Below are 26,189 nucleotides of genomic sequence, written 5' to 3'. Positions count from 1 at the left end.
TCTTTTATCTTCACCTCTTCTACCCCACACAATATACCTCATACTGTCCCTATTGTGGAGCAAAGCCCACAGTATATCATTGCACCTGGAAGTGCCCACACCCTCCGGGCTACTCCCCTATTCCTTCACCTTCCCCTTCCTCCTGGCAGACTGCGCTGGCCAGCTCAGACCCGCAAGAGCAGCGATGGCTGATCCGGCGGGCACGCGGAGTGGCGCGAGCCAATGGGGCCCTGAACTAAGGGCTCCACCCTGCGAGGATGTCGCCCAAACTCCTGATAAACAAATGTTTTCTCTCTCTCTCTCTCTCTCTCTTAATGCCATAGTATTGGAAGCATTAAAGAGTACATTATAGTTACTGCACCAGTTTGAGAGTGATAAAATTGTTTTTTCGGAATTCAATGCAGTGGTGAACGCTGTTGACAGTCTCAAATAGTTTAAAGTCGTCGACACACAATGCCATGCTGTTCATATATAAAAGAGTTTTAGCATTAACAGAAAGCAAGGAATGCAATAGCGATTGGAACGCGTTTAACGTCCTGCAGAGAATATATATAGGCCGGCAGTTGGTAAGTACGCGTCTTGCACCCAATTTGTGCACGGGCAATGTCCGTGCTACCTTCCGAGTGCTAATAAACGTACCAGACCTTAGCGAACTATTGAAGATGCTTGTGAGAACAGGGAACAAGTATGCTTTCGTAGGTCTTAACACTTTCAGACGCCACTTTATCTCGCTGATTGAAAACTAGCTTTCACCACATCTGTTGCATCTTCAGAATCATAAAAAGTGTACAGCTACAGAAAAAGACCAGAATTTGCAGTTGCTTATTGAGTTTGTCAAGTTTACATAATTTCGACTCCATGCGAAAACTCGCTACAGGAACATCAAATATGAGAACATAAATTATTTAGTGTTTTCAAAAGCTTGAAAAGCACTTATCCAGCAACTTGAAAATTATGCCTTGTGCATGAAATTGTGGAAAAACAATGAAAGAAGTGAACCCACTACTTACAACATACATACTGCCACAGAGTAAAAACACTGAACTGCCTACCTTCCCGCTCATACTGCTAAAACACTCTCCACGTTATTCAAGCTTGCAGCATAGTTCCAATAGTGAGTGTTTCAAGATTTATGTAACACATTTTAAATATCATTAGTTTCATCAGTGCTTTTGCCGTTGATGCACAATCTTGCTGTGCACAATTGTGTAGACAGCGTCTGAAAGGGAGTGCTGCGGAAAGAATACCATCAGCACCAGAAGGGAAGGTTTGAGGCCATTCATAGACTTGAAAACAAGGTTTTCATTGACCGATAGCGTACACAACGTGTCAGATTTAGAAGGGAGGTTGCCTGAAGCATATTTTACGCCATATGCAGGACAGAAACGTTCTGCAGAGCCATCAGCAGTGTTCGAAACAACATTACCATTTTCATCAAGAAGACATACATCTTTGGCGCTTTCTTTAGAAGAGGGAGAGCGCACGAAGCTCCAGAAATATATTGAATTGGGTGTCACGGTGGCTTCAACACATTCAATGTGGCCGTAGTGAGGATTCTAATAATAATAATAATAATAATAATATTAATAATGTAAAGAGGATTATTGGGCGAGTCCAAGAAACAGGCGGTAGCTCGGAACAGTACGCAGGGAGAACAAGATGGTGGTGTTGGAGCGCCGATCTCGTACCTTCTGCTCTTGATGATCGCTGAGCCCGCGATGTCATTCTCTTCATTTCTTCATTATAACTTCCCCAGTCAAGAAAGCTGGAGCGATCTGCTTGAGGCGGTCTACGTGAACAACATCAGGTCCACGTCGACGACGGTCATCCTGCGGCGTAAGAGGTTCAGTGAAGTAGTTTACGGGGGAGGTACGCTCGACGACGCGGTACTGACCATGATAACTTCTGAGTAGTTTGCATGAGAAGCCAGAAGCGCAGGGCGGTACATGCAGCCACACAAGTGCCCCAGGAGCGAACGTTGCGGCAGGAGAGTGGTCGTCATTGCGGGCATTTTTCTGGCATTGTTGGTCGGCCGTAATAAAGCGCTTGGCTAGTTGTCGGCTATCTTTTCCGTATCGGGCAGCTTCCGACACGTGCGTGCACTCTAGGGCATCTGGTGCGTAGGCAGCAACGTGTCGATAGTGTGCGTCGGCTGGCGACCGCAAGGAAGGAAGAAGTGGGAAAGCCCGGTTGTGACTTGCGTAGCGGTGTTAAACAAGGTATGTCGCAATTGGAAGAACCAGGTCCCAGTTTGATTCATCAGTTACAACATGCGTCGCAAGCATGTCGCCCAGTGTCCGCTTAAACCGCTCAATCACACCGTTCGTCTGAGGGTGGTAGGCAGTAAACGTCCGATGTACAATACTGCACTGATGGAGAAGTGCTTGAATTATATCGGAGAGAAATACGTGGCCACAGTCACTCGGCGTTCGCGAGGGGGGCCGTGTGGAAGCACAAAACGCTTGAGGATGACAAGGGCGACGTCCTGTGCTGTCGCCGTGGGAAGAGCAGTGGTTTCGGCGTATCGCGTACGGCGCTCGACAGCAATGATAGCCCATCGGTTTCCGGCCGTGGTCAAAGGCCAAGGTCCATAAAGGTCAATTCCAACACGGTCGAACGGGCGGTCTGGGCACAGAAGGGGCTGCAATGAACCTGCGGCAGGATGCGGTTTTTTTTTTTTTTTTTGTCGCTGACACTCGTGGCAGCCGCGAATGATCTTGCGGACAAAGCGAAACATTCCGCGCCAGTAGTACCTTTCTGAAAGCGTTCATAGGTCTTGAAGACACCGCCGTGAGCACACTGCGGGTCGGAGTGAAAGGACGCGCAGATTGTACAGCGCAGCGTTCGGGGATAACTAGTAGCCACTTCCTCGCATCCGGCGAGTAGTTGCGCCGGTACAAGATGCCATCACGAATGCTGAAGTGCGAAGCTTGGCGTCGCAGTTATCGAGTGGCCGAAAGGGTGGGTGCCTCGGATAAAACGTCAAGAAGCTGCTGTGCAGAGGAGACGGTGGCGATGTCAAGATCGAATAATGGGTGGTCGTTAGTGGATATGGACGCAGTTTCGGTGGATAGTGGTGACCGCGACAGTGGATCAGCATCGGCATGCTTGCGTCCGGAACGATAAAAAACGCAGATGTCAAACTCTTGAAGTCGAAGATCTCAGCGGGAAAGGCGACCTGATGGATCCTTCATCGAAGACAACCAACATAATGCATGGTGGTCCGTAACTACATGAAACGTGCGGCCATATAGGTATGGGCGGAACTTGACAAGCGCCCAGACTATTGCCAAGCATTCTTTCTCGCTGACGCTATAGTTTGGCTCAGCTTTGGCGAGCGTTCTGCCGGCGTATGCGACGAGATACTATGCGAACCCAGGCTTTGGTTGTGCGAGAACAGCACCGAGGCCGACACCGCTGACGTCGCTGTGAACCTCAGTTGTGGTCATAGGATTGTAGAGGCGCAATATAGGTGGTTACGTCAGGTGACCGCGAAGCGTGCAGAAGGCTTCATCACATTCATAAGACCATGACGAGAGATTGTAGGCGCTGCTCAAAAGTTCCGTCAAAGGCGCAATTATAGAGGCGAAGTTGCGCACAAACCGGCGAAAGTAGGAGCAAATACCCTATGAAGCTTCATAATTGCTTGAGAGTCGTCGGTTTGAGGAAGTCGGTCACGCCACGTAGTTTAGCGGGGTCCGGAAGTACACCGTCCTTTGATACCAAGCGACCGAGAATTGTAAGTTTTCGCTCAGGGAAGCGGCACTTCATGAGATTCAGTTGGAGCTGAGCGGTCTTCAGACAAGTCAGCACATGGTTGAGGCGTTCGAGATGGGTTGCAAAATCTGGCATAATGACAACAATGTCTTTGAGGCAGCAGAGACCTATGTGCCACTTCAAACCCCGCAGAACCAAGTCCATCATGCGCTTGAAGGTGGCAGGCGCATTGCAGAGGCCGAACGACATGACATTGAATACACATAGACCGTCAGGCGTGGTGAAGTCTTCTCTTTGAACGGTCGGCCTCTGCTAAAGGTACCTGCCTATACCCGGAACGCAAATCTAACGACGAAAAAAACTCGGCACCTTAGAGGCAATGAAGGGCATCATGAATTCTGTGTAAAGAGTACACGTCTTTTCGAGTGACGTTGTTTAGGCGCCGGTAATCCACGAAGAAGCAAATCGATCGATCTTTTTTTAACGAGAACCACAAGGGATGCCAACAGACTTTGTGAAGGGCAAATAACGTCGCATTTAAGCATATCGTCAAGCTGGTCGTTAATAACTTGACGTTCCGCGGTGGAGACACGGTATGGGCGTTGTCGCACTGGTGAATTGAAGCCGGTGTCGATGTAGTGACCAATCGTAGAAGTTCGGCCAAGGGCACGTTGGGCAGCATCGAAAGAGTCGCGGAACTAGTAGAGCTGCTGGAGAAGAGCAGAGACTTCAAATGGCGACAGTCCGTCAGCGATCGGTCGAATAGGTTGGCAGCTGGTACATCAGAAGGATTTAGAGCACTGACGACGTCGAGGTCGCATCGAGCTGAATCTTGCTGCACGAAAAAAATTTGCCCGATATCGATGGGTTGCATGCGTCTAAGGGATTCACCTTTAAGCAGTTTGATGGGATACGGAAGAGGATTTGTGAGGCAGAGAGCGCTTGTTCCAATCGAAACAGAGATGGTCGGATAAGGAAGAAGAAATGGCTTCCGACTTAAAAGGAGACGTGATGGCTCAAAGAATGCAGCTTCATCACATATGCTATTGCAGAACACGGGGAGCGAAACAGCTGCTGTTGGCGGAACTTCTTTATCTTCTGTTACGACTAGTTTGTGTGCGGCTTGATGAGTGGGGTTGTACGACTGGTCACACGACGGGAAGAGCTCAAGTTCAAATCTGGCACGGTAAATAACGGCGTGATTATACGATAGAAAGTCCGAGCCAAGTATGATGTCGAGCGAGCAGGATTAATGGACGATACACTCAATAATGTAGAGCTCTTTGGCGATAATAAGTCGAGCAGAGCAGGCAGCTTTAGGCCGAACAGGGTCTCCATTCGCTGTACGTGAGGGCCTCATCCCAAGAGGCGTGGTAACCTTTCGAAGCTTGCGGCAAAGTGTGTCATCTATAACAGAAACAGCAGCACCGCTATCGACAAGAGCATATGCACGGGTGCCTTCTACAAGAACTTCGACAATATTCAACGGCAAAGTTCGAAGGTTTCAGCATTTTGACAGCGCAGTTCTTGCCTCATGAACTGTGGGAGCTAGTTTTCCTCATTTTCGGGGGGTGGTCGACGACGCATGGGCGACAAGGAGCGGCGAAGGGGTGAAGGCGAGCGACGAGACGTGGGTTGCAGATAGTCACGCGAAGACGTGCGTGTTTGGGGCTCCGGATTTTCTGGCGTCATCGCAGCTATCGCGAAATGCCGGACCTGTTGCTTCCGGCAGCACAAGCGACAACCGCTGCGTCTGCTTACCGCTATAACGAACTTTCGCGAGCGGAGCACATCACCGGTGTAAATGGCACTGCCAATGCCTACGTGGTTGCCCTGTCGCCTTTCAAGCGGAAGCGCGCCTATGGCTGTTTGTGCGCGGAACGTAGGAGAGCAGTGAAATCCCAACGCCCAACGGGCATGTCACTTGGTGCTTTGTATTTCCTCGGGCATGATCAGTAATGTGAAATACATTAATACTTATTTTTATGTATAGAAAGACAGAAACTGTTTATTCGGACGCTTTGCAAACCATTCTGCAATTTTCTAAATGGAATTTTTTCCTAGTTTCGTTACTTCAGAAGTTGGTTTATTAATCTTGACTAAAAACCTAGTTAAGCAAAAATACAAGAAATAGCGTGACACACTACGCACAAAAGTGAGCAACAAGCACTTGGTCGCGTCGGCATATTTTTAAACTCTGGCTAAATTTAGCTGAAACACCCTCTATACAGTGAATTTTGCTTAGATACGTAGATTTATTGGATATATACTTATACGTATATTTAAATATCTTGTTGCGAGGTTTTGTGGATGCATGCAGTGAACTTTGTTTCCAGAGACACCTTTTGGTTTTTATCAAGCTTTATCTTCGCATTTGTGTATGCCATTGTACTTCCAATCTCTAACGTATTTTTTGCAGAACTGCTGCTTTTTATATGTGATCTCTGTTGCGACTACGATTTCGGTGCAATTACAATACACGACCGCTGACAGCTGCTCCTGCGCAGTGCATTGGAACGAAGGACAGCGTCACAGAGAATTTTCCCTCGCAGTTGCATATGCACAAAAATGTAAACAAGGTTCTGGAATGACAAAGTTTCATTAAAATATTTGTCCTCGACTTGTGCATTTCACGGCCTTTACATTTATCATGTCAGTGGCATGAACTGCTTTGCTGGTCTCGTACTGATGTAGTTCTAAAGTTCATGTGATATTTTTTTTTTTATTACTAAAGAGACAAAAAACATGGAAGCATTGATATCAGTTATTTCTGGCGCAATTTTTAGGCCCCAAGAATATATGCTTTTATAAAAATATACATATTTTCCTAGTCTTGACAGTGCATAGCGTCCAAGAATTCGTTTGCAGCATCTTTGGCAATGGAAATGCAGTTATTATTCATGTATTTGATCTCTCGACAAATTCTGTGAGGAGGCGGAGCTTTATTTGGCCTTGAACCATCCTCCACAATAGACACTGTTTTACCATACTGCGCGTACGCCTCCAACTTCAGCAATGTTTCTGAAGCTGCACCGCATGCTGAAGGTTGCCGTTAGCTGGCCTACTGATTCCCGTCCGACAATCAAGGCCTACAGAAAGATCGCTGCGACAGCGGTCAGCCTGTGCAGAGCTTCGCCGTTCGCTCACCGGTTTGGCTTCGACTACTGTTCAACTCCCCTGGCCTCGTTCTAAAGTTTACTGCCGAGTGTCACGGCCGATACCGCGCCATCGAGTGCCGGTATCCCATCAACCTATGCCACCGAGTCGGTCAAGCCGCCCTCGGACACGCGCAGGCTTGGTCGTTAGACGGTGCACGTCAGCGGCCAAAAGCCGCATGGCAATTCTTTCATTCTCTCATCGCCTTGATTAGTTGGGATGGTTGCTGTTGCCTCAAAACAGGGCTCGCGCCCACAGGGGGATAGACCACACTACGTTGATTGAAAAGAGCATGTAACCAAATGCTGACAGGGGTGAAGGCAAACATTCAAAACGAACCATTACGCAACCAAATGCTTATAGAAATTACTAGAAGGCTTATACACAAATTTAGGATTAAAAAAGAAGACGGTGTGCGACAGTTTGTACCCAAGCAGCGAAGCTCTTCTGACGATTCAGTGAACTTGTGCATATCGGCAATCATTTACCCATGGCTTGTGCCTAATTGACAGACACAAAATGACAAAATATTTGGTGTAGTAAGCGCTAATCCCAGTTTACTAGTTAGAAATACGAGGAACATTCTGCGGAGGGAGCAGAAGCGTCGGCAAGAAATCAAGAAATGGTCCGTAGTTTCCGGTTCATCGCAAAATAGCAAAGGTTAGTGATGGATAAAGCAGATCTATGAAGGTAAAAATTTAGGCGGGAAACTACAACGGGAGCTTGATAAGGTAACCTCGCATTGCCGTGAAAGGCATTTGCTCGTGTTCTGCGAGAAATTTAGATGTCAAATCATCTGCGGAAAGTAGGCATAGTTCATAACTATTTAGAAATAAAAGGCGTCGAAAGCTAGCCGCTGTTAACGAAACGAAATCAGGTAGGATATTTGAGACCGGACCGCTTAGTGACGACGGTTTGAGCGAGTCAGTTGATTCATTTAAGAGATTCAACTTTGACCGAGTACCCAGAGAAAATGGACTTAAGACGCAGGGCAAGGGTCGAAAATATACTCAGCAAGTGTGACCGATTATTATAAGCACTGTTGCTTCTTACAGCTGTGTTTTACTCATCATCCTCTTCGTCCTTCGTTTGGCGGTTTCTTCATCCATAAGCGCCCTTCCTCTTGCACAATACAGCAGCGCAGCTGCGCACCGACGAGCAGCAGCGGAGGATTACGAGCTGGGACCAAATAGATTTGCTCGAAAGTGCCACTGCTCGTATGTCTGCACCTCCGGCCTTGTATTCATTTGCTTTTTTTTGCAAAATAAGAATGTCAGTCTGCGCTTGTACTGTGTACTGGTTCCAGTATTTCTAAAAGTGACCGTTAACCAATTGTTTGGTGTGCCTCTGCAGGAACGCGCAGACACTGAATGGAAGTTTGGCCGCGCCAAACTGATTCTCAAGTACTTCCAGCCAGGTCAGACACTGCCACCCCCCTTCAACTTGTTGGAGTTCATTCGCCATATCACCAAGCGAATCGGCTGCAAGATGCCCAAAAGGAAGGACAAGGTAAAACACGAAGCTAGGGATTGTCCACGCTGTCCGACTAGGTACACCGGCGTTTAGATTTAAATCTTTCACATCGACGGGGATATATCCTGTTTTCTACTTTTCACTTCTGCCGTTATCTGTCCCTTTCTCTTTGATGCAGCAAAAAGATGCGGCTGTGAGAAATACGTTTCAAACGTTTGCCACAATTTGAGTTTGCTGTCTACATGGCGTCTCTTCACCCAAACAAATCATTGAGCCAATCGATACTGAGTCCCGGAATTATGTTCGCGGCATCAATGCACTACGTAGGTACAATGTTGAGTTAGGAATGTATGCTCAGAAATTGTGCACTCATTCGTAAAGCAAAAGCGATTCTAAAGAGAAGTGTTCTGTCAGAGGCAGAGTTGCGGGCCGTTTTCTCAGATACCAACGGCGTCGTTGTTATGGTGCCCTCTCGAAATGACTTTTTTTTTCTTTTTGCAGATTTATTTGGAAGAGAATGGTCTGCCTACGAAGAAAGAAGACCTGACATATCAGGTTTGTGTGGAAAACATTACCTTCCAAACCCTTTCTTTAGATGGCTTCTTTCGTTGACTGGATCTAACTGTAGAGCTTAACCAAACAGCGATGAAATGCGAAAAAAATGAAATATATTACGCATTTATTCTGTGGCGATTTTCTATGGTACGAAACGCTAACGATATTTTCATTTATTATATTTACGGACCTAAACTAAGATACTGTCTTCTTCATTAAGTTTGCTACTTGACGTTGTTGCTGTTTGCAGAAAAACTATAGCCTCTACCAATTACCCAGGCGGCGATGTTTTGTTTAGACCAACAAATAAGCGAACATTGAGACGCATGACCAATCGCAACTATAAGCAGCCGTCATGGCTCTCATTGATGTAGCAGAAACGATCGCACGTAGCCGTAGTTCTTATTTTTTTTAACGTCGGCGTAACCACTGCAAGTGTTAAGCAGTTCTAGTAGTTCTTTTTCTCTAGTTGCGCTCCTTGCGCCTGCTTGCAGAGGTCATTCCGCGACTGACGTCATATAGGGAACCCTGGTGTCTGAAGACGAGAAACCTGAATTTTCGGATGCGTACATGCCATTCTGAGGGTCGACTCCCGGCAGAGCATAGCGATGCTCCGCTTGTATATTTTGGCATAGCTGGAATCATATGGCAGCACCTTGATGCGTGGTATTATGATATACGTGGTTCCAAAAGGTGGTTAAAATCATATCGCAGCACATCACAGAGCCTTGTCGCTGATTGAAAATAAGGAGATTATCAAGATATATAGCTAAAAAAGTCTGCAGATCCAACGTGCCCTGTTGGAATCGGCGAAGCTTACGAAGCAGTGTTCACTCGCACTTTGCAAACTGCCTCAAGGGTGTCGAGGAGCTTTGCAATGCACCTTTGGACTCAACCAGCAAGAGCCAAGCTGGCTTTCTCTGCCGGGTACACGACCTCCCCGTCGAGGCGGGGATACGGCCGTACTCGCCATCGCCAGACGGTGCAACGCATGCGCAACGCTACCCGGGTGCGCCGATCTCCCGCATGCGCCGGCTGGCATACCCCCTTTACCTTCCACTACTGCAAGCGAAGGAGTGTGAACCATCGCTCCTAGATGGCGCTGCCATGCCGCAGTTGGTAGGATTCCTACCTAGGTAGGAACCTAGGTAGGATATTAGGCAGCATAGTAGCAAGAGCTTGGTGGCGCAAGCCACCGCCCCGTTCCAAAGGGGACGCTCATAACATCCATCCATCCATCCATGGTGGCGCTTGGCGGCGCAACCCACTGCCCCGTTCCAAAGGGGACGCTCCTAACATCCATCCATATCCATCCATCCATCCATGGCACCACCATGCTGCAGGCCCTCAGATTTCTCTACGTGGAGAGTGGCCACTGCTTCGGAGGTGTAGCCACAACTAAAGCTTGCCTGCAACTCTGGTGGAGAGCCATAAAACAGTCGCGAACGGTGACTAGTGCTGTATAGCTGTTGACTATGAATTTCGACTTTTTTGTTTTATTGTGATAGCAATTATATGGACACTACAGGCGCATTTCAGCCGTCGTCGCGAGGCTCCGTATAAAGTCCAAGGGCGATAAAATTGTTGCCGGGTGCCTTGTTCGTGCGAGGGCGAGCCGGCGATCGCGGCTCAGGCTGGCCCACGGAACGGCAGGAGGAAGCGCGCGCAAGGCTTCGAGGGGAGGCTAGGCAAGGGAGCGGCGGGCTCTACTCCGGGCCGCTGTATCTTGAAAACCATCTGCAACGGGTAGAATCTGCGCTGCGTTTTCGCGACTTAGTTTGCGCTGATGCAGTGCGGCTGCACGAAGGTCAATTCGCTCGCTGCTGCTGCTGCATTTCTTCACTGCAGCGTTTACGTAATATCGTCCTGGGCCCGACACATGCCAGGGCTATTAGTAAAGAACAGCTTTATTTTCAGGTACATTTGGTCATCGTCTTCTTCAGTCAGAGAGCTCATGGATGTACGCGCAGTGCCGATGCGCATATGCACAGTTCAACAGTGAGCGCGATTCCGGGGATTTCCGGATTGGATTGTCTGGGTAGGCTCGGCTCTTCCCGAGTACTTGCAGCTTGACCTGTACTCGATGCTATGTCGGTTTGCTCGCAGACCTCATTTGTCGATGGTTGATAACGTTGCGAACCTCCACCGCTATTGTCCATTTCATTCTCCCTTTGATGTGTTAATTATGGCAACTTCCTGCCGAACTTCCCGAAGTCGCATTTAGCCCACATGTCGTCGCTGTTCTCCGCCTTCTGTATCGACGGTGATCAAATGTCCACCACTGGCGTCACTCACTGTGCCAGGCAGGCACGTAACCAGGATTTTTTTTTTTTCGGGGGATGTGCGACCCAAGGTAACTTTTCTATGCAAATCAGGGGGGGGGGGGTACGTTTACTAGTACAAATCTGAATAATGTCCGCTATTCGCCATAAAGACGCGCAAATCCGTAAAAGACAAATGACATAAGGTGTATCTCACAGGTAGGCCTTGCTAGATACACCTGTCCTTTACTTGGCAAACAAGGAACCACATCAAATGGACTCGCGCAGGAAGAACACTGCCAAGAACATCTAATGAAGTGAAAGTGTAAAATAAGGATTTATATAATAGAATCAGCAATAAAAACAGCAGTTAGCAACCAAGGCACACGGTCCGCGCGGGATGCTGTTACTTTGACAGCCAGTCACAGAAGCAAACAAAATCATCGTGATGCAGCCTTTACCAAATGGCGTCGTGATTGATACCTCCGGAGAGTCCGCTGTTCTTGAAGCGTCTTTTCATCGGCGGAAGCAATGAGATGTGCAACAGATACGGACAAAGTGTATGGAGTCTGCGCATTTCACTCTTTAAAAGTCTGTAGTACAGTTCATTTAACTGCTTAGCCCGTTTTCCTCATGAAACTTCACTGCCCACTGAAGTCAAAATTGAAAATGAATAGATTTATTATAAACCATTTTATTTCAGTTCAATAAATAATTAGACTTTCGCCATTTCACTACAATAGCCGAAAGAAAACGCATAAAATTACGCGCTAATAATTTTATCTTTGTAGTTATCGCCTTATTTGGGTAGCAAGAAAAGTTTGAACTACGAATTACTTGCAGCCTCGCGGAGGAACAGTGGCTGGCGGTCATGAGGGCGTGGGCAGGGCTTTACTGCAGACTTAAGTTGTATTTGACTATAGTAATTGGAAGAAAACAGAGAAATATGTTTTGCAGAACAATCAGTTCTGCTGGATCCCTCGTTTACTGCTCTAACAAGTACAAAAACCGACTCGTATTGTTATTTGGGAAGTTGCGTAACGATGCGTGGCCACTAGTACCGTATTACTGCGTAGAGCGCAGGCCGCTGCGGTTCTAGACGTACTGCGCCAACCGCGAAGGGTTAGAAAACGCCCACATAAGCACACCAGAGAAGTGGCTGCGTCAGGCGGTTCGACTGATAATTGTAGTAGCGTCATTAAAAACACACGGATTTGTTCTCCAATTTCGGCGGCGTTTTCTCTACCTGCTTTCTAAGTAAGGAGATGTTGATCCATAAATATTTTCCTAAACAATGGTTAAATTTGTTATTTTCGCTTTTCCTTTCTGTTTGGCTGTTGCCATTGCTCTCTCCCTTAGTAGATCACTTAATTTCTCAACACCTTGCGACTCTTGTTTCCAATTGCCAATTTTGCACGAAAAGTGCTGTACAATTAGGGGAAAACCAGACGAGATCACAGGTGGCATTTATGTTGCTTATGGGCTTAAGGTTTATTGCAGGGTTCGATGATGGACGCTGTTTCGCATTATTTTATTTTCCACCTTATCTAACCCATATCGCGGGTATATGGTTCCGGGGATCTGCCAGCGTCGCGGGGAGCCGTCACTCAAAGAAATAACGAAGCAAAAGGAATAGTTAAACGAAACTGGCGTTTTCTCCTGCTGCAATCGTTCCACGTGCATACAGACCAGCTGACTAAGAACTAAATTTCTTTCCTGGTCTCTGGATCAGTCTAAATAAACAAGGTTGAACTAACGAAGCAATAGAGATGCGCGCGACCGTTGAAAAGATTATGAAAAGTGAACACATCTCGAGTTAATCGCGCGAGCACTGAACCTATGAGAAAACTGGGCTTTACACCCCAAGAGGTGCCGATAACTACCGCCATCCAATATAACTGAATAAGGCAGCAAAATGTTGACCAAAACTGAGAGTTTGGCGAGTTGGTGTGGTTCCATCTTAATGAAAAAGTGCGCGAAAAAGACTTAGACGAGAAAAGAGAAACGCCCGTGTTTGTCGTTTCTCTCTCCTCGTCTACGTCTTTTTCGCGCACTTTTTTGTTAAGATGAAAATGTTGACCGCTGAATAGCTGTCTAGTCTCAATATTGATTTGGCGGCCCTTTAGGAATGTGTGAATAGTGGTGGCGTGGGCGGGGAGGTGGGGGGCTGGTACGCCGCTTGATACCGCGGCGTACCGGCGTGGTTCAATCACTGAACTCTCTACAATTATCGTCAAAGATTTCACATTCATGGTACTATGGGGAAATTGTTCTCCAAACGTTGTCTGAACAGCTAGTTATGAAATTGGGTAATGACTCGCCAAAGTTACCTTGTTTATCTGAAGTGAACTGCATTTTAATTTGAGATGGTAATTCCGCAATTTTTTGCTGATATCTGGAATCAGAAGAAGTATTCGTTTCCTTTTTAATCTTTTTACCTACCTGCCTGGAAGAAAAATTTGTCCTAGGGCGGGAGGAATTTTTCCTCAAATGCGAAGTTTTCTTCCGAGAAACCCGTATGGGTTTCCTTTGTCGCAATTGCTACGAACGGATGGATGTCTGATTATTACTAATTACTTCTCTCCAGCTTGCGGGTTTCCGCAAAACTATTATGTCAAATTGCTGTCTTATTTTCGTCATGCCGAAATCCTCCGTATAGGCTCCCAAAGAACCAGAATTTGATAGTACGTCGACGGTGTCCCTTTCACAGCGTTAATCGATACTGGAGCCCAGGTCTCCATTATGCGGGCTAACCTCTGTCGTCGACTAAAGATGGTTCTCACGCCTGCTACTACACGAGCCGTACACGTCACCGATGGTAGCACTGTTGCCGCCGTGTACTGCCCGTATAAGTATCACTGGCCACCACATTCCAGTTCTTTCTACAGTTGACCGATTGTCCCCATGACCTTATCCTCAGACTACACTTTCTTAAGGCACATTTCTCTCTTTTCGGCTATTCTCCCGGTACCCTTTGCCTCGAATTTCCTCTTCTCCCGCAAATTCGTGCCGAACGCTTGAGCAACTTCAGTATGACCACCTTCGTCCACCTGCCGCCTAAAGCCTTGACTTTCGTTGATTTGATATCATATTGTCCTGTGCCTGACGGATATTACATCATCACACCTCTTCCTGATGTGCTTTTGATGCGCAATATCGCTGTACCCCGTACCGTCGTAACTGCTGCCGATAACTGGACATGCCTCCACGTCATCGCTTTTGGCCTCACAAAGAAAGTTCTACCCTAAGACATATCGGTTGCCACGCTGCCTGCTATAGCAGATGACCACGTCACGACTTTTCCAGTAGACGTCTGCTCCGATCCTTGAGAATCTCTACAGGATCCAATGTGCCTTGACGCCACATTTAGTCATATGATTGCTACGGACCTATTATCTGAGCAGACAGCAGCTGTATGCCGCCTTTTGTTTTCTTACTACGACACCTTCGACTTCAAGAATCGAAAATTTGGTCAGACTTCACTTGTGAAGGATCATATAAATACTGATAACGCTAGTCCCATTAATCGCCGGCCATATCGAGTTTCTGCATCTGAGCGTAAGGTTATTCAAGAAGGAATGAAAAAGATGCTTGTCAAAAGCATTGTTGAACCTTCGTCGAGCCCTTGGGCGTCCCCTGTTGTATTCTTAAAAATAAAATGGCACGTGATATTGTTGCGTAGATTATCGTCGTCTCAACCGAATTACCAAAAAGGAAGTCTACCCCTTGCCTCGCATTGACGATGCCGTCGGTTGTCTCCATGGTACCAACTACTTTTCCTCAATACACCTTCGCTCTGGCTACTGGCAGAATTCTGCAGATGAAAATAACCAAGAGAAGACCACGTTCAGTCCATCCAACGCTCCAGCAACGTTAGAACGTATGATGGACTCTTTGCTTCAATGGTTAAAATGGGCATCATGTCCGTCCTAACTAGACGACGTTCTTGTAGTTCCCCCTACATTTGGGGCACACCATGAGCGCTTATCAGCTATTCAATACCTCCGCAAGGCTAGAGTCCAACTTAATTCATCCAAGTGTCACTTCGGTCGCCGGCAGCTTACAGTGCTGGGCCACCTCGTCGACGCTTCCGCTGTTCAACCGGACCGGGAGAAAATTCGCGCTGCCACGTCTTTTCCTGTACCTCAGTCTGTCAAAGACGTCTGAAGTTTTGTAGGACTATGCTCCTACTTCCGAGCGTTCGTGAAAGATTTCCCTGCGATTGCCCGACCACCTGTTGATCTTCTGACGAAGAATGTGCCGTTTACGTCGAGTCTCTCTCAAGCCGCCGCATTTGCCCGCCTCACTACCATTCTCCCCACCTCAACTATGCTGGCACACTTTGAACGGGCCTCTACTAATGAGGCCCGTACCGATGCCAGTGGTCATGGGATAGCAGCCGCCTTAGCTCTACGCCAACGGGGAAATGCTCGTCTCATCACCTACGGTAGCCGCCCATTCACAGCAGCGAAGCACGTCTATTCCATTACAGAGCGTGAATACCTGGCTCTTGTCAAGGCAGTTTCCAAATTCCGCTTGTATTTGTATCACACGCCCATCTTTGTAATAACGTTCCATCACGCGCTCTGCTCGCTTTGGGCACTCAAGGGATCCTACCGGTCGGCTTCGTCGCTTGGCTCAGCGGCCATTGTCGGGAATCTGCTTAGCCATTGTTGCAAATGCGGCCGCATCCCGCTTTTCTTCCAATGTTAAAATTCTGCGTGCAGGCAAGGGCAAGGAGCAGCGGGAAATTCTCGAAACGCATCACATCAATATGGAAGGGGATGACTGCGTAAGCACAAATTCTATCTCACCGTTGCAGAAGGGATTAAGTTTGCTATTGCACTGGCGCTACCTACTTGGTATATGTTGCAATAAATGTTGTTTTGTGTGTGGTTTGGCTCTCCAGCGGCGCGTGCTCGCCCGGTTTTCCTGGGAGACTGGTTTTTCAAAAAAGCCCACTTTTATTTCTGTCCTGTGTGCCACATCTACTGTTCTTTGTCCCTTGAGTGGTTTGCATATCAGGAGTACTATACTAGTCAGGCCGCCTACACTCCGGGCGCGTCTCTCTCGTCACCGTCGCCGTGATGTTCTGCATAACGTCCGTGATGTTCTGCACATCGTGGCCATGTGCCGTATGTTGTATGTGCACGTGAGAACGTGCGAGGGTGAGCCGACGATGGGCGGCTTAATCGCGCGCACAAGGGAGGAAAGCGGCGAGGATGCGCACCGTCTCGCACCGCGCGCAAGGCACCAGGGGGATTTGAGGGAGGGCGGTGCTGCATTTGGCGCGGCCGTGCGAGCCCTGTTCTGAAAGTGATCTGCCATGAGTATAGAGCCTAGTGCACCGACGACTGATAGCTTCGTTTGTGCTGTGTTTTCAATGCTTGAATAGCTTTGAAGTGAGAGACAGCAAGAAGGTGCATTTGCTCGCTGCTGCTGCCGCACTTCGTTACTCCAGCTTTCTGACAGCGAGTTTCCGCGGTCATCGAGTGACATGTGTTCATTTTTGCTTGGGCGCGCGTGACACCATGCTTGCTAATTTAGTTCGTAAGTGAATGTTTTCAAGTTCACACAGCTTATAAAGCTACTATCCTTAGTTCGTATAGCTGTCCAGTTTTCTGCTATCGCAATCGATGCCTCGCCTTCCGGGCGAAACTGCGACTCTTAGGAAACTTACCAAATTTCTGCAATTTTTTTTTTAACTTCAAGGCCTTAAACCCGAATTCTGCTTGCCACAGTCACCACAATTCAAGCTTTTCTCTTAAATACGCCAAATATCATTCAAGTCGGCCAGGGATTGGCTCAGAAAAGCATTTCTGCGTTTTACATGCATTCGAATGGGCGAATTCGGAGTTGAGGCCTAGCTAAAGCCTCCTCTTAAGATGTGCTACGAAATCCATTGAGCTTCTAGCTAACAGCTTCCCAAAAAACGTACCTATACCAGTGAAGGACGATCTTAACTGGAATGCCAAGACATTTCTTAGCAGATATTTAGAGCGGAGATTAACTAGATGCTGGTGGCTTAGCGGCTTTGGCGTTGCGCTGCTAAACACGATACCGCGTTGTCAAATCCCTGCCGCGGCGACCGCATTTTGATGGGGGCGAAACTCCAAAACACCAGTCTCCTGTGCATCAGGGGCACGTTAAAGAACTCGAAATGCGGCGACTGATCGCGTATAGCGCAGTTTAACTGCCTTTACAAGAAAGAATCTGTATAGGCGATTATTTGCATAAACCGCTCCCTTTCTTTCATATGTCCCCGCTTGCGTGTGTATGTGAGTGCGTTCGTGCATGCATGTTACCACCCGCAATTTTCGGCCGTATTGTCACCAGCGGAGTGTGACTGTGGCGACGAAGGTTGAGATAGTGCTACCTCAAGGCATGCGTGTAAACGATGCAAGAAACTGAAGATGCACACAAATGAGCAGCATTGAAACATGGACAAGCTAGTAGAGTTCACACGCATTTAGAGGTGGTTCTTACGTACGGGGGTTGTGTGCAACAGATGGCAGCTGCTCATACAGAAAAATGAGCGCGACCTTTCTGTCCTAACTATCGCGCTTCTTTGTTGTCGCTTTCCGCCACAAGAATAGTGGTTGTTTGTCCATGGTTCCAACAAAACATCCTAAAATAAACAGAGTGTGTTTTTTTAGGCTTGAAATGGTTAAGTAGAGCCCAAACACATGTTGTCAGGGATTTGTCAGAGCAATAAAACCCGCCGTCAAGGTCGTTTATTCTTTAGTGCACATCAGGCCAGCGATCGAGTCTGTAGACTTGAGCTTGACAATGTCGTCGCGCCAATCCATGGTTCAAGGAAGCTGGTTAGCTAGCAATAATGTGATGCCTACACCAGGATTGTGTTTAATATCTTCGTCTCGAGAAATCACAAGCGGCTAATTGCGGAAAACCTATGCATTCAACCATCGCTAAAATATGGGTCTTCGAGGATAACTTGACAAAAAGCACCTGCAAGAGAGTGTACAAGAACAAACGGATAGAGCTGGAAAGGTCGCGTAAGATGAGGCGTAGGGAAACGCCAGAGGGCCAGCTCTTGTTATTCTTCTGTTGATTAACGACGTCGCCATAACTAGACTCCCTTACTTCGTCTCGGAATCAAAATTGTTTTGGGTGCATGTCGGTGTGTTGCAGGACGTGATGAAGAGCCTCGTGTGGCGTTACGTCACCAGCGAACAGAGCAAGAATGAGCAGGCGCCCGTTACGGAAGACGACGTGAACGAGCTCAAACAGCAGATCACCTCGTTCCGGTACGACCTGCTCGACGTGCTCAAGGATAACGGCATGAAGATCAACAAAGTGCAGCGCAAGCGAGGCGAAGGTATGTGCTCCTTCAGCGGCAAAGTAATGCCCCCAATATTGTGCGTGGAATAACGCGTGCCATAATACTAGAGCATCTTTCTACGTATTTGATCTGTGCGGATGGATACATGGATGGATGAAATTTGCTGTGATCCTTTAGAGCACGCATTAGCGCACAGCGGACAGCTCTCACGTCGGCACAGAGCGGCCGATCCTCTCCGCCGCGTCGTGGGCCCGTTGGACAGCCCATAACTGCTCTTAGAGGTTGGGGCTGCGTAGAAATGCCTCCCATCGTGAGGAAGTGTTGCTTTCATCGCCACGAAAAGCGGGACACCGCCAGAGCATGTGATCTAAATTCGCGAAGTCATTACATAGTGCATAGTGCATTGCAATTTCGGGGGAAATCTTGTGAGAAGGAGGGAGCTTGGGCATGCCCTGGTCTGTAGAAGCCTTGGTGTAAGAGCCTGACGTCTATTGAATTTAGAATGTGGAAGAGGGCGGATCCTCTCAGCCAAGTAAAAAGTGCTCAGTAATTTTGTTGTATGAGGCAGGAGAGTCCCGATTGTCCGTACCCCCAACATCACTGTCCTCGGTAACTACACGGTCGATGATCCCTCGCGCAGCATCGCGTGCCGACTCATTCAGGTTGGCGGGCACCCTCAATCTTACCCATGTGGGCTGAAAACCAGATTACTGTATGTGGCTCGATTTCCTTGCTTCCAAGTATCCCCAAGGCCAGCTTGGATACGGTTCCTTTGGCAAATGCCCGAACGGCTGATCTTGAGTCACTGTGATCGTTCTCCTCTTGTCCTCCAATAAGGCCATTGCTATTGCAGCCTGCTCTGCGATCTCAGAGGACGTCGTCCGGAGTTCTTCACTTGACTTTCATGGTCTACGCTAAGCGCAGCGAAGGTCCGTACGTCCGCGTAGCGCGATGCGTCGACGAAACTGTTCTCCGAAGCCCGTTCACGAGCCTTATTGAGGAGGGCTTTCACGTGCGCCCGACATCTTCCCACGTTGTGTTCCGGATGGACGTTTCCTAGGATCGGGGCGACAGCTATGCGGTTCCGTTGCTGTTGAGGGATGCTGCAGAACTTTGTCTTGACTATTGTGGGGGCAGAGGGAGGGGGGGAACGCCCAGCTTCTGTAGGATGTGTTTTCCAGCTCGTGTAGCTTGTGTGTTCCTCTCCTGCGCTTCTGCGATATCCGATATCCTCTAGCGTCTTATGCACGCCGAGTTGAAGTAAGCGTTCCGTATGTGTCTAAATGAGGAGGCCGAGAGCTGTCTTGATTGCCTTCCTGATTAATGCGTTGAGCTTATACCGCTCCGATCATTGCCAGTTGTGCTTGGCCGCGACGTCAGTGAAATAGCACAATACGAACGCACGTACCAATCTCACGAGGTTATCTTCTATGAGGCTCTGTTGCCGGTTGGTCGCTCTTCTTTTTAGCCTGACGACATTGTCCGTCTTCGTACTGAGTCACAGCACTATGTGATTGTTAGAGCCACTCGACTCGATCATCATGCCGTTTGTCCGGATGGCATCCACCCTCGGTATATAGTCTCCATCGTTCGTGCGCAGTTTGATGTCGCATTCGGCGAGTGGCTTCCACCATTTGGTTTGGGGCCTCTGCACTTGGGACAATATAGTAGCAGTTCCGACTTCTGTGGTGAGCACCAAAAGGCCCGTTGGCGCGAGGTACTTCTCAGTAGCAATGATCGATTCTTGCAGGGCCGTCTCTACCTGTCCGTCGCTACCACCCGTACACCAGATGGTGACGTCGTCTGCGTATATGACGTGACTGATACCGTGATATGAGAGGGTCTTCTGGGTAGACCAATCATGGCGAGGTTAAAGAGGGTAGAGGGGTAGCCTCTTGTGGCGTCCCCCCAGACCCTATCTTGATCATGTCTTGTCAGGTCGCCGACCTCAAGGGTGGCTTTTCTGTCTGACAGGAACGACTTTCTGTAGAAATGAAAGTGCTTTCCAAGGTTAAGGCTCGAGATCGTGTCAAAAACGAACGAGTGAAGAATGTTGTCAAAGGCTTTTCCTGGCGTAGACCTGTATGGCTCTCGTGTCCCGCGTATTACAGTCAATAATGTTATGCTTGATGAGCTTCATCGCGTCCTGCATCGAGAGTCCGGTCCTGAAACCGATCATGTTGTGTGTGTAAACGTCTTGGTCCTGCAGGTAGCGAGAAATTCTGTTTAGGAATGCGTGCTCAGCAACCTTCCCCACTCACGATGTGAGCAAAATTGGACGGAGGTTGCCGAGGCTGGGCGGCTTACCCGGCTTTGAGATTAGCATGGTGTTGGTAGATTTCCACATTTCTGGTACTTAACCACTGCTCCATGCTTGGTTAATGATGTCCGTCAGGTATTCGATGGAGTTATCGTACAGGTTCCTTAGGGATTTGTTTGTGACCTTATCCGGACCAGGAGTCGATTTGCCATTGAGGTCGTGGAGCGCCTACCTGATCTCCTCAATCTCGAATTCTGCATCGGGCGCAGGGTGCCCAGAGCCTTCGTAGTCAGGTGAGGGTGGTGTAGGTCCCGATGCGACCGATATATACTTCTTCATGAGTCTGGATGGAACTTACTCACCGGAAGATTCACGCTTGGCGGCGTGTAGAGTACGCGCCAGTGTGTTGTGTTTGTTGGATTCAGCTTCATTTCTAGTACTCTGAGCCCTTTTCTATGTTCCCCTACTTATCTGCACAATCCTGCTTCGTTAACGGCGTTCGTGTTGTCCACTTCTCTACTCTTGTGTCCTGTCTGCACGCCTCACTTCTATTTTGCATAATGAGCCACTGAGCAACCGCGGCGGGTACACTTACATGATTATGATAGTATATCTTGAATATTTTTTGCTTTGTGGTATACTAATTTACGCGGTTCAGCGAAGATATCTTCGAGGCGTTCCCTCGAGGCGTATTTAGTAACTGGCGCAAAAGGTTGCTGGCGTCCACTTTTGCTCTACCATCTATGTACACTCGGAAGAACTGCGAAAGTCCGGTCTCGTGCTTCAAGTACACGCTCTGTTTGAAAAACCGGTGCCTCGGCCTAGTGAGAATGGTGTGTCACCTGTTGGTGCAGCGATGCCGAATAAGAAGGTTCGCGTGCGCGAGCGGCGGCTGCTCAAGGACTTCAGCATCACGCTGATGGACGCGTCCGACCCGGACCTGCTGTCGCACCACTCGAGCTGCGCCGACGTCAGCAGCAGGCACGAGGAAGAGACCGAGGCTCGGCCCAGCTACAGTCGGGTGCTGCAGCGCTGGAGGGACTTGGTCAAGGCGCTGCAGGTGTCGCCCATTGGCACCAGCAAGAATCTGGACGCACCTACTCGCACCTCGATGCTCAGGTGAGTTGGGCGGCCGCACGCGGCGTATTGTATGCCCCGCATGGTTTAGGACGATATTACGGCGTATAAAAAACGTGCACCTCGAGCACCGCTTCGTAGAAGCATGAACTGAAGGGGTGCAAACACGATGTTTCTCTTCGCCGCCTCCAGGCTCTTTCCTCCTCCGGCGATGGCTTCTCTCGCGGCGACAAACAGAATCTCGCGCATTTGACAGGTGGGACATCTACGTTTGCGCGTGAAAAGAAAACTCAAATCATGGAATTGACTTTACTGAGGCAACGTATGGACATTGGGGCACGCCGCGCTGCGCGGTATAATTTCGACTACCTGGCGTTTTCTATTTTTGCAGCGGTGCTGTTTGTGGCTAGCGTTCCGTGCATTTTTCGTCTGTGTTAACAAAAAAGTGGGCCGATCCTCGTGATATGCCGAAGGGGTCCAAGCACATACCCCTGGCACTTACCCGTGTGGACTCCGGGTAGGGGGCTCCGGGACCTGCAACGCGCCCTTTAACTACCCTTGTCACACATGGGACCCAAAGAGGTCCCAGACACAAGGGTAAGAACAGACGTTTTTGAAAAATCTTCTTACAATTTCTTTTCAAAAAGGACTGTTGTTTACATAAACGCCCAAGACAACGAACTAGAGCTTTGGTGTTTGTTTTTGAGCAGGAGTGAAGGTGTTTGTTCGTTTAGTGTTTGTTCACATTTGAGTTTGACTGAAGCGCACGTAAGACCTCGACAGAAAATGAAGTAGAAATGGCAGCGTTTGTTTAGGTTGTAAAGAAGCCTGCGTACTGAAGTATATTGCAATAAGATGGCGAGTTGGGCTAGTTGGTTGGCGTTTATATTTCAGTTAGTTTGAAGCACACCTAAGACGCGGACATAGGAAGGAAGTCCTATGCTGTCTACTTCCGTTCTTTGTCCATGTCATAGGTGTGTTCAATCTAACTTAGATATGCACATCAACTTACGATGGCTCAACTCGCCATCTTATTGCAATGTGCTTGTCGGGTTTTGTTGGAAGTTTTCGGGCCGGCATATAGATGTGTGTCAGTGTAGTGTGTCTGCCTAGTGAGTTTTATTTTCTTGCCGTGATGTGTAGCGCGTAGATATCGCTAATTCAATCGGATCTTAGCCCAAATGGCTGACCCACGTCGGCCAGGTCTTAAAACCCCTTTAACTTCGTGAGGTAGCAACACTCTCCTCCTCCGCCTTCATTCCTCCTCGTTTCTCCTCTCTTTCACGCTCCCTCTTCGACGTTACGCCGCCTACACCGCTCGAGCGAAATTGGCGCTGAAGCACGACTATAAACAAACGAAGCCGGGGCCCACGTGATGCTATAGGCCAATAGCGACTTGTCGTCGGCCTCGGCCAGAGCGCGCGAGCAGGAGGTGGCATTCGTGAAAACGTGTGGTTATTTTACGAAGTTTAAGGGGTTTGATGATGATGAAAACGTTTTATTTGAAGAAAAAAAAAAAGGAGTGGGGAGTTAGGAGAAGGGTGGTCGGATTCTTATTCCGGAATTCCGTTGGCTAAGGCCGCCGCCCTAGCTCTTTCCACGAGGGCTCGCTGGTCCTTGAGGGTTGAGCTGGACAGGGCTGCCTCCCATCCTTCCCACGTTGGCTGTTTTATAGCTTCTAAGGCACTATTAGCCTGGCAGGCCCATACCATATGGTATGAATCTGCTTTCTGCCCGCAGAATTTACACTCGGCCGAAAAAGATTGTGGCTCAATAGCATGCAGCTTGACTGGGTTATTAAATGATAGGGTTTGTAACCTTCGTAAATGGCATTCTTCTGATTTGTTTAATCCCTTAGTTGGGCCCGGGTATTTTCGTCGCGATAAGCGCAAGTGTTGTAATACATCTGCATAAGTTATCAATGGCACTGGGACGTCCGAGTCTTCGGTGAGGGAGGAGGAGGGACCCCGGGGGAGAAAAGCTCGGGCGGCAGCGTGTGCACGCTCATTTCCCTCTATACCCTCGTGACCTGGCACCCAAATCAGCTCTTTGCGCGAGGCGAAGACCCCAGATTGTTTGAGGATCCTGCAAGCTAGCGGTGCAATTCGTCCCCGCGTGTAATTTCTATATGCAGTTTGCGAGTCTGTAATGATGTATTCTGAACTAGGATGCGAAGCCGCCATGGCGATCGCCGCCTCTTCCAATTCTGCAATTTCCCCGTGCCGAACAGAAAGTCCATTGACCGTCTGCCCTTGATGCACTACCGATATTGTGGAGACTCCTCCCACCGGACCTGCAGCATCCACAAAGAAGGCTCCATCTAATTTAGAATAGATCTGGTCCATCTTCTTGGCTCTTGCCCTCCTCCTTGCTTGATGATATTCTGGGTGCATGTTTTTAGGAAGGGGCAGTGTCGCTAATCTGCCCCTCCACTCTTTCGGAATGTCTTGTCTTGTTGCCGTATAGTAAGGACAGCTGATATTTAGGTCCTCTAGTACCTTGCGTCCCGTTTTCGTTCCTGCCAATCTGGCATATTGACTTAATAGGTGGGCCTCAATCATCTCATCTGTTGTATTGTGCACCCCCAACTGCAATAAGCGTTCTGTAGATGTTTTGACCGACAGTCCTAGTGCCTTCTTATATGCTGTTCTGATCATGACATCGAAATGTTTTAAATCGCACCTCCTCATCCGAAGGTACGGAGCTACGTACACAATTCTGCTGAGTATAAAGGCCTTGACCAACCGAAGAGTGTCGTTCTCCATCATCCCTCTCGTTTTATTTGTGATACGTGTGATCATTCGCATTACTTGTTCGCAGGATGTACGGAGTTGAGTAATCATTGCTGCGTTGACACCCTTGTTGTTAACCAGTAATCCCAGGATACGCACTGTCTCCACTTCAGGGATCGCAGCGTCGTGCACCCTAATTTTGACTGGAGCTTCATCTTCTCGTCTGCGCATGATTAGAAGTGCCGATTTTTCCGGAGAGCAGCGCAGTCCGCACTCCTCGGCATACTTTTGAACTGTCGAAGCAGCGTCTTGGAGCGCCTCTTCCATCTGCCCCAGACTGCCCTTCGTCACCCAGACCGTGATGTCATCTGCATAGAGGGCGTGCCGAATTCCTTCTATGCGATCGAGTTGCTCAGGCAAATTTATAAGAGCAATATTGAAGAGCAGAGGGGAGAGGACGGCTCCTTGTGGAGTACCCCTGGTGCCCATAGGGATTGGCGGGGACCTAAAATCTCCAATTTTTACATGAGCCTGTCTGTCTAGTAGGAAGTCTCTGATGTATTCAAAAGTCCTTCTTCCACACTGTGTCTTCCGCAGGTTCTCCAGGATCTTTGAGTGCTTCACATTATCGAAAGCGCCCTTGAGATCTAGGGCTAAGATGGCTCTGCTACTGCGTTTGTTGGGTGGGTCAATAACTTCCATCTTGAGCTGCAGCAGTACGTCTTGCGTGGATAGGCGCTCCCTGAAGCCAAACATGGTGTGGGGTATGTAATCGTTTTCCTCTAAATACGCTGAAAGTCTGGCATGCACTGCTTTCTCCATCAGCTTGCCGGCGCATGAAGTGAGCGAAATCGGACGCAGGTTGTTAATATTTACCTCTTTGCCCGGCTTAGGAATAAAGCTGACGTCTGCCGATTTCCACGCCAGGGGCAGCTTGCCAGCTCTCCAGCACTCATTGATATAATCCGTCAGCTGGCCTAGCATCTTCTTGTTCATGTTGGCGAGCAAGCCGACTGTAACTTTGTCATGTCCTGGCGTCGTACCTCTTCTCATGGTTAGTAGCGCCGCCTGTATTTCTTCTACTTCGAAGTCTTTGTCGAGTTCTGGATTATCTTTGCCTTGATACTGCAACACAGGCTCGTCATCTTTGGTCGTACAGAGGTATTTGCTCGTCAGGGCTGCCACCAGCTGCTCATCCGTACCCTCATAGCCGTGGAGGGCTCTCTTGAGGTTCCGCTGCTGCTCTCCGCTCGTCTTGCTGGGTTCGATGAGGCATCGCAGGAGGCTCCACGTCGACTTGACGCCAAGCCCGCCTCTCAATGAGTCGCACTTGATTAACCAGTTGTTTTTGGCTAAGGTCCACGCGTATTCCTCCGCTTGTCGTGTAATTTCAGCGATTTTGATTTTAAGCTTGCGATTGTGTTTTTGCTTTTTCCACCTTCTGGTGAGGCCTCTCCTAGCCTCCCAGAGGTGGAGAAGGTGGTTGTCGACTGGCGGGACATCCTCTGAGGTGTGCAGCGTTCTCGTGACTTTCTCTCTGGCAGCTAGAAGTGACTCAGCCCATTGCTCATAATCTTCAATAGGCGAGTCGAGTTGAGGACCCTTGGACTCTCGAAAAAGCGACCAATCCGTAAGCCGGGCTTGTCCCCTGTGTT

At 48.6% G+C, this 26,189-nt stretch overlaps 1 protein-coding gene across 1 annotated transcript in view; it reads left to right on the top strand.

Annotated features, from left to right (window-relative positions):
* Nucleotides 1–26,189, top strand: part of LOC126536031 (transient-receptor-potential-like protein) — a 203,363-nt gene that overhangs the window by 167,775 nt on the left and 9,399 nt on the right. Inside the window, exons 12-15 of the mRNA XM_072287491.1 lie at nucleotides 8,227–8,382; nucleotides 8,848–8,901; nucleotides 18,315–18,501; nucleotides 21,580–21,844. Of these exons, the coding sequence (XP_072143592.1) occupies nucleotides 8,227–8,382; nucleotides 8,848–8,901; nucleotides 18,315–18,501; nucleotides 21,580–21,844 (662 nt within the window). The remainder of the gene's footprint in view (nucleotides 1–8,226; nucleotides 8,383–8,847; nucleotides 8,902–18,314; nucleotides 18,502–21,579; nucleotides 21,845–26,189) is intronic.

This window comes from Dermacentor andersoni, chromosome 4 (genome assembly GCF_023375885.2).
Source record: "Dermacentor andersoni chromosome 4, qqDerAnde1_hic_scaffold, whole genome shotgun sequence".
NCBI lineage: Eukaryota > Metazoa > Arthropoda > Arachnida > Ixodida > Ixodidae > Dermacentor > Dermacentor andersoni.
This window is presented reverse-complemented; position numbering and strand designations above follow the sequence as displayed.